This window comes from Anser cygnoides, chromosome 23 (genome assembly GCF_040182565.1).
Source record: "Anser cygnoides isolate HZ-2024a breed goose chromosome 23, Taihu_goose_T2T_genome, whole genome shotgun sequence".
Lineage (NCBI taxonomy): Eukaryota > Metazoa > Chordata > Aves > Anseriformes > Anatidae > Anser > Anser cygnoides.
This window is the reverse complement of record NC_089895.1, coordinates 5,129,372-5,137,852: the sequence shown is the minus strand read 5'-3', so window position 1 is coordinate 5,137,852 and position 8,481 is coordinate 5,129,372. Positions and strand designations below refer to the sequence as shown.

Genomic DNA, 8,481 nt, shown 5'->3' with positions numbered 1-8,481 from the left:
CGGTGCTCGTTACCCTTGCACGGTGCCCGTTACCCATTGCACGTTGCTCGTTACCCTTGCACGGTGCCCGTTACCCACTGCACGGTGCCCGTTACCCTTGCACGCTGCTCGCTGCCCCTCCCGCGGCGCCCCTTGCACGCCGCACGCCTCCCGCCGCTCTCCGCACGGCGCCCGGCGCGCGCCCCAGTGGGCGCGGCCTCCCCCCGCGGGCCGCCGGGCGCGCGGCGGCACGTGCTCCCGGCGCCGGGCGGCCGAGGGCGGGGCCGAGCGCCGCCCGCTTGATTGACGGCCGGGCTCCCCGCCAGCCAATCGGCGCCGGCGCCGCCGCCCGCCCTCCGCCGATTGGCCGCCCGCCGCCCGCCGCCGCCGTCCCCGCGTGGCCCCGCGCGCGCCGGGCGGCCTCCCGCCGACGGGCGGGGCGAGGCGCGGGGCGCGCGAGCGAGGGGGCGGGCCGCGCGCGCGCGCCCGCGCGCGTGACGCCCCGGCCCGCCAATCGCGGCGCGGGCTGCGGGGCGGCGGGGAGGGGGGGGGGGGCGATCCGCGCTGCCATTGGCCGGCGGCGCTGTGGGAACGGCCGCGGCGGCGGTTTCCCACGAATGGGGAGCGGGCGGCGGGTATAAAAGGCAGGGGGGGAGCCGGCCGCCGCCACTCCCGGCCCCGCTGCCGCCGCCGGAGCTCCGCGGTGCCGCCGCCGCCGCTCGCAGCGCCATGCCCGCAGACGCGGGCCCGGAGAAGCCCACCGCCTCGCCCATCGCCGGGGCGCCGGCCACCGCCAGCCACACGCCGGACAAGCCCCGGAGCGCCAGCGAGCACCGCAAGGTAAATGGCGGGGCCCGGCCGGCGCGCGGCGGAGGTGGATGGCGGCGAGCCGGCGGCCGTGCTGAGGTCGGTGCATGGGGAGGGGGGAGATTAAATCAAAAATTAATTTGGGGGGGGGTGTGGAAGCGATCGGCGACCAACCGAGGCTCTCCCCGCAGTCCTCCAAGCCCATCATGGAGAAGCGGCGCCGGGCGCGCATCAACGAGAGCCTGGGGCAGCTGAAGACGCTCATCCTGGACGCGCTGAAAAAAGACGTGAGTTGGGGTGTTTTTGGGGGTGGGAAGGCGAAACGGAGGGGGGTCTGGGGGGTGAGGAAGAAGGTGGGGGGGAGGCTGACGGCCGCTGTCGTCCCGCAGAGCTCGCGGCACTCCAAGCTGGAGAAGGCGGACATCCTGGAGATGACGGTGAAGCACCTGCGGAACCTGCAGCGGGCGCAGATGACGGGTAAGGACGAAACCCGGCATCCCTCTCATCATCCTCTTTAAGAAAAAAATAAAAAAAAATCCCTTTTCAGGGTTTTTTTTGGGGGGGGCTGGGTGGCCGCTCGCACGCCACCCCGCAGCCGCTCACCCGCCGCCCTTCGCTTTGCAGCCGCCCTCAGCGCCGACCCCACGGTGCTGGGCAAATACCGGGCTGGTTTCAACGAGTGCATGAACGAGGTGACCAGGTTCCTCTCCACCTGCGAGGGGGTCAACGCCGACGTCCGCACCCGCCTGCTCGGCCACCTCTCGGCTTGCTTGGGGCAGATCGTGGCCATGAACTACCCGCCGCCGCCTCCTCCTCCGCCGCCCGCCGGGCAGCCGGCGCATCTGGCACAGCCGCTGCACGTCCAGCTGCCGCCCGCTGCCGGAGCCGTGCCCGTGCCCTGCAAGATGAACCCCGCCGAAGCCTTGTCCCCCAAGGTTTATGGGGGTTTCCAGCTCGTCCCGGCCACCGATGGCCAATTCGCCTTCCTCATCCCCAACCCAGCCTTCCCGCCCGGCTCCGGACCGGTGATCCCCCTCTACGCCAACGCCAACGTCCCCGTGTCTGCAGGAGGAGGAGGAGGATCGGGGAACGCATCCGCCACCCCGTCGGCGTCCCCGGTGCAGGGCTTGACATCATTTGGGGGCAGCATTGTGCCGGCGTCCCAGGCGGGGAGCCCCGTCGCAGAGCGCAGTGAATCCGTCTGGAGGCCTTGGTGACTTGCCCAGAGCAAAAAGGCACGAAACTCTGCTTGGCTCCGTTGTAAGGAGCCCTGTTATGGTCGGGTTTTTCTTTTTTTTTTTTTAAAAAAAAAAACGCAGAATGGAGGATTTAAAAGGAAAAAAAAAAAGGACCTCGATATGAACGTGCTATTTATTATTTTCAGAGGTTGGGATCTCAACTTGTATTTTTACTCCTTTGAAATGCCTTTATTTGAGATACTTTTTTTAAGAAAAAGAAATAAATGAGAAATAGTTTTGTAACAAATATTCAAAAAGTATAATGCCAAAGTTGTTTGTATCCCGTTTGTCTGTGTGTGTGTTGCGTGCCTGTGTTGGAGACTTCCAAAAAAAAAAATGCAGGTGTTTAAATAAACTCTTTGAAATAGATTTTTTTTCTTCTTTTCATTTAGCAGGGACAAAGCTAATCCTCAGGAGGGGGGGGGAAAAAAGTAGGGGCAAACTTTATGGCCTTAAGTAAGGCTGCTGGAAGGGATTCCTGCAACAGATAGAGGGGAGGCAAGGGGGGGTGGGGGTCTGGCCCTGCTGAAATAGCACTGAGATCTTTGCAGTGCCCTGTTCCCGCTCAAAAAAAAAAACAATTCCTAAAAATTTGCCCCTGGAACCTGAGCAATGCACGACCCCAATACCGCTTACTGAAATAACTCTGCTTTTAGGATTTGCTGCTGCTTTTAGGGCTTCGCTCCTGTTACCTCTTTTTAGGGATTGGGGGGGGGGGGGGGGTGCGCAAAAGTTACTATCTCGCCCACAAAAGAGGCAGGAGAGTCTGTCCCCATTGTGAGGAGGGTAATTAGAAGGTATAAAGGGTCTCATCGAGTATGCAGCGGGCTCTTTGGGAAGTTGGGAACCCTATTGAAACGCCTGGGAACTCGGAGCTGAGGGTTAATGTGTGTCTTTTTTTTTTCTCTCCACTCTCATTGACAGGGCCAGATAGACTCTGATACTCAATGCTGTTGTAAATTCAATTGCCTGGCCTCACAATGCCCACCTCATAAAAGAGAATAACTCGGGGTTGTGGCTTTTTTCTCTCTTTTTTTTTTTTTTTTCCAGTAAGCAAGGGAACCGAGGAAAAGACAGTTTTGCCACCCATTCTGACTCACCCCCGGCACTTGAATCCCGGCCAAGTGGAAGCAATTGCAGCCTCGCGCGCAGGGAATTAACCGCTTCCAATTGGCACCAATTAATAAGGTGCGGAGAAAGCACCTAATTTAATTTATTTTTTTGGTGTGCTTTGCTCCGGATTGACGAGGATACCGTGTAATTTCGCAGAGCAAAGCCGGCACGTGACATGCACGGAGCCCCCCGTGCCTGGCTTCCCTCCGTCCCCTGGGACCCCACAGGTGGGGGGCAATGCTTGGGACCCCCCCTTGGGCTTTGCTTGGCTCTCAGGGAATGCCTCGATGCTTGCACAGCAGCCAATATTTGCACAAACCTAGGGTTCAAACCTATTTTATTTTTTTTAGTTTTATTTTTTTTTAGGATGCCAATGATATTTGGTGTTTCGAGGTCTGGGGCTGGCGGCGATCGGGCTGTGGTTTATTCGGGGTGGGATATGGGGTCTGTAGGGCAGACCGCCCCCCCTCTCTGGACTTCTGTGCACCTTGCACGAGGTTTTGGCAAGGGTTTGGTGCAGGAGCACGGGTTGCAATTAACCTTGTGCCGACGCGACCCGGCCACCCCCGTGCACCTACGCGTGGGCCATCGATCGCCGCGCGCTGACCTGCCTCCATCTCGCCGTCACGAGGAGGAACCCGTCCGAACCCGGAGGTTCCCGGGAGGTTTTATTATGCAATCCCCGGCACAAAATCATGTTATCCCCCTCGGCCCTTTACCACCCCTCCTCTTCTGCCGGAGGAAGGCTCGGAGGAGCAGATGAAAGCCCGCCTGCCGCCTGCCCGTAACCAAAAACCTCCCCGGGGCTCTGGACCCAGCCCTCGACGCCCGCTCCCCTCCGGATCCACCCTGAAAATGTCTTTGAGGCCGAGCTGCCGAGCTCCTGCATTGGAAAAAAATATATAAAAAAATAAATAAAACCCTATTTTCTGTGGATTACTGCAGCCCTACAAATGTGACACGTGCCGCGGGGACACGGCGCTGCTCCGAAATGATGCCCCGGGAGCAGGGACCCTGTGGTCAGAGCTCTGATTTTTATGCCCGGAGCTGCCACATGCCATTTTTTAACCTTTTTTCTTTTCTTTTTTTTTTTTTTCTTTGGCCTTGGGCATGTCACGGACCTCTCCGTGCCTGGCTTCTGCGGTGCAGGAGGTGGACACGAGGTGAATGACACCAATAAAAACGCATGCCAGAAGCTCAAAATCCTGCAGCGAGGGGTTTTGTTTGCCCGTAGCGCCAAACTGGGCAGAAAACTTACAATTTAGGTGCACCCAGACCCTACATTTCTGCAACCCCCTTGGGCTCCGCCACTCTACCTGTCCCCAACGGGGGGGATGCCGTGCTTCGTCAAGCCTCCCTACGTAGCTCTTTGTAATTATTTTATTTTTATTTTGTTTTTCGGGTGCTGAACCTGGCCTTATCCCTTTAGAGCGGCAATAAAAGAGCAAAGTGTGCTGCTGCTGCTGGCGGGTGAAAGTCCAAAGGGGCGGCCGGGAGCCGCGGGCACCCAGCCACGGGCCGGGCGCGACGGGAGGCAGCGAAACCAGGCCAGGGCACGGCCATGGGGTCTGGGAAGGGAAAGCAAGGCAAGGGAAGGCAGAGAAAAGAGAAGGGAAGGGAAGGGAAGGGAAGGGAAGGGAAGGGAAGGGAAGGGAAGGGAAGGGAAGGGAAGGGAAGGGAAGGGAAGGGAAGGGGGAAGGGAAGGGAAGGGAAGGGAAGGGAAGGGAAGGGAAGGGAAGGGAAGGGAAGGGAAGGGAAGGGAGGGAAGGGAAGGGAAGGGAAGGGAAGGGAAGGGAAGGGAAGGGAAGGGAAGGGAAGGGAAGGGAAGGGAAGGAGAGGAGAGGAGAGGAGAGGAGAGGAGAGGAGAGGAGAGGAGAGGAGAGGAGAGGAGAGGAGAGGAGAGGAGAGGAGAGGAGAGGAGAGGAGAGGAGAGGAGAGGAGAGGAGAGGAGAGGAGAGGAGAGGAGAGGAGAGGAGAGAGATACATAAGATAAATGACATACTATACTATATTAAAAATAAAATATAAAATAAAACAAAATACAATAAAATAGAATAAAATGAACTATAAAATAGAGTAAAATAACCTATAAAATGAAATATAAATAAAATAAAATAAAATAAAATAAAATAAAATAAAATAAAATAAAATAAAATAAAATAAAAAAATAAAATAAAATAAAATAAAATTAAAATAAAATAAAATAAAATAAAATAAAATATAAAATATAGGAACCAACCCAACCCAACCCACCCAAAATGAACCAAACCAGAACAAACCAAAGCAAACCCAACCCCCAGCCCCCCCCAGCCCATCAGGGGGAAGGCAGCTGCTCGGCAGCAGGCCCGGCACGGTGTCCCCACATGTCCCCCTGTGTCCCCCTATGACCCCCATGTCCCCCCGTGTCCCCCCGTGCCCCCCAGCCGCGCGTGGCCGCCCGCTTCCCACGGCGGTGGCGGGGTGCGGGACCCGGCGGCGAGCCGCTCGGGCTGTTAAGGTGATTAATTGAAATGAAGTCCCTCCGGAGAACCGGCGTGCTCGTCGGGGTCGGGGTCACGGCACTGAGCCGCTTAATCAGATCTCGGCGTTTAGCCCCTCGGAGCGGGGCCTCGGCGCCGAATTTCTGCTCCGCTATCTCGCCCCTTCCACCGCGCTCAAGCAGCACATCCATCACCCTGCGACAAAACCCGCACCGCCAGCTCAGGTGGGCTTCCTGCGACCGAAACCACTAGAGAAAAAAATAAATAATGACGATGATGATAACTCAGCCCACTAGGAAAAATAATAATAATGATAATAACTCAGCCCCAGCTCGATGCTGCTGCTGTTGTGCCAAGCGTGGGGAGGGAAGGGTGGCCGCCACGCCAAGGCGGTCCTCGGATAACAAATTCCTTTATCTGGCAGAAGCATTTCTCTGGGGAAGGTGGGGGAGGTTATTATAAGGTTACCCCAAACTGTTGTTAAATAAAGTTGTTTTTTTCATTGCGATTCAGGAGTATTACGCAGATAAATCACTCTGGCTTTGTTATGGGGTGGCTCTAAGGCTGATCCCACGCACCCCAAAGGGACGTGCCAGGAGCGATGCCCAGCAGTTAGCACGCCCCATTAGCACCCACGATCCGTGCACTGCTCCCGTTCCTCCTCCGGTCCTGCAGGCAGGATATGTCCTCTGTCTGTGCACAAATAATGCAATTCTTCCCATTTCTTTACTCTGCCAGATGTGTGGGGCCAGCGTCTCATTTTGCTGCACACCAAGATTTTTATCCTTGGATCAGCGCCACGAGTTACATCCGTGGCATCTCCAGGCAAAGCCATGCAAGAAACCCCCAGGCTTTGGTTCTACTGGGGGCTGACCCCCCCCCCAGGCCTTTCCCATTTACAAATTGGTCTCAAATTCATAAAGTCCCAGAGATCAGCCCCAAGGGGCCGTGTGTGGAGCAGCCAAGGGGGAGATGGGGATGTTTATCAGCTGCCGCCAGGCTCCCCAAAACCAAGAGGCACTTTTTAAGGAAGTCTGGGGTTCAACAGCAGCCGAGGATTGCTCCGTAAAAATCAGCCTCTTTAAGGCATCTTAAACGGAATGGCGACATGAGAAGTGTCACCCCTCGATGAGGGGCTCGTGTCCTTGTCCAGAAAAAAATTCATCCTAGCTAGCAGAGCACCAGCACCCGACGCACGCCTTTGGGCTGTCCCCGCGGAGGTGGGCGCCTCTCCTTGCTGCCTGCTTGGAACCTCGGGGAGGCAAATATTTGCAAACAGTTTTGTAACTTTTATATATATATATATATATATATATTTTTTTTTTTTAATATTTGTGAACAGTTCCCTACGAGGAAGGGAACAGTTTTGAGGCCAAACTGTAAAAAAGCAGACCGCGGCAGATGGAAGGAAGGCATGGGAAGACGCGGCGGTTCCGCCCAGGGTTTAAAGTCAGGGTCTCTGAGCAGCCCGTGGTTTTTTTTTTTTTGACAGCCTCTGGGTGTTAAAACAGCCGACAAAAACCGCGTGCAGGGGCTCTGCCACCAGCTCCCCGGGCCTTCTGGAGCGACAGGGGCAGGTGAGGAATTGTCGGGCGGCGTGGGTGGGATGGCGTGAAGGCAAGAGCTTCCCCGAGACATCTCAAATCAATTAGCAGCATTTAGGAGCTATATTTAACTCCGCTTCTGCAAGCAGGCAGATCCCGGCTTCTAGTTTTCTCATTAAGGCTGTTTACATGTCTGGAGATTTTCTTCTACCCCCGGAGCTGGAGCAGATAAAACAAGCACGAAGCATTTTGCTACCACGGGGGCAATTGCTAAAGGGTTTTTCCGGGGGGACAAAGCCACAGCAGCCTGGGGAGGGTGAGATCTGAGCTTGGGTTGATGTACTTGAGTTTGATCTTGGGGCTGATAGAATTGTCTTTAAAACCTATACCCTCCTATAAGGTGGAAACGAAGGATAACAACCAGATTTCCACCTTCTCCTCGTGACTCACACAGCCCTGACCCAGGTGATGCGCTCTGCATCGAGGCGTTTTTCACGAGAGCAGCAGCGTGAGCCCACCCACATCTGGTCTGGATTTGAGCCTTCTGCACCCTTGCCGCTCCAGCCCCTTTGCCAGGCGGGACGTGGGGCCCTGCACAAAAGGCTGAGCTGCTGAGCGCCTCGCCTCCTGCACCGCAAGGCCGCCTGCCTCCTTCTGCGTCCCGGGGGGGCTGCCTCTCACCAAAGGTGTTTTAATTTGCGGGGAAAGTGTAAGGCTGGCAGCGGCGAGGGCCGAAATCAATGCAGCAGCCCGGTGCCCCCACTCGGAGACCAAAGAGGGGGGACGCGTGCTTTGCCAGAGGTGTCGGCAAGGGCATGCAAACGGCTCCGCAGGGAGGTGACAAGGGATGTCTGCCAGCCCCACACGGCTGTGGATTCGGGAGCCTTTTCATGCTCCTGCAGCAATGTAAAAGGCGCAGGTTCCCCCCAGGCTAAGCCAGCGCTCGGGGCACGATCAGGGGGATGTCAGAGCAGGCCTGGTTTGTGCAGACGTTGGGCATGGGGTGCAACGCAGGGGCACCGAGAGCCCCCCCTCACATCACCCTCGGGGACCAGAAATGCAAGAGGGGGGGCTTCAGGATTCATTCCCTTTGCTGCTCCTTCCCAGCTCCTGTCTGTCTTTGTCTCCTCAGCTGGCCAGCCGCCCATCCACCTGCATTTAGGTACTGTGTATGGATACAAATGCACATGGGTTTTCATAAAAACTCCCCCTATTCGCTCTTCCGTGGGGCTTGACTGCAGTGGTTGGAAAAACGAGCTTTTTCCTCCCTTCCACCTCGCTGGAAATCCACATATCCAAATTTGGGACCTTTGAAAAGGT

The 8,481-nt window shown here is 56.6% G+C and overlaps 1 protein-coding gene across 1 annotated transcript; it reads left to right on the top strand.

Moving 5' to 3' along the window:
* The first annotated feature begins 633 nt into the window (after nucleotides 1–633).
* On the top strand, nucleotides 634–2,020 carry HES4 (hes family bHLH transcription factor 4). The gene is given in 6 exon segments (XM_048067760.2): nucleotides 634–819; nucleotides 978–1,073; nucleotides 1,176–1,263; nucleotides 1,411–1,862; nucleotides 1,865–1,933; nucleotides 1,935–2,020. Coding segments are annotated over 6 exon segments (885 nt in total). The 5' UTR covers nucleotides 634–708; the 3' UTR covers nucleotides 2,004–2,020.
* The last annotated feature ends 6,461 nt before the right edge of the window (nucleotides 2,021–8,481 follow it).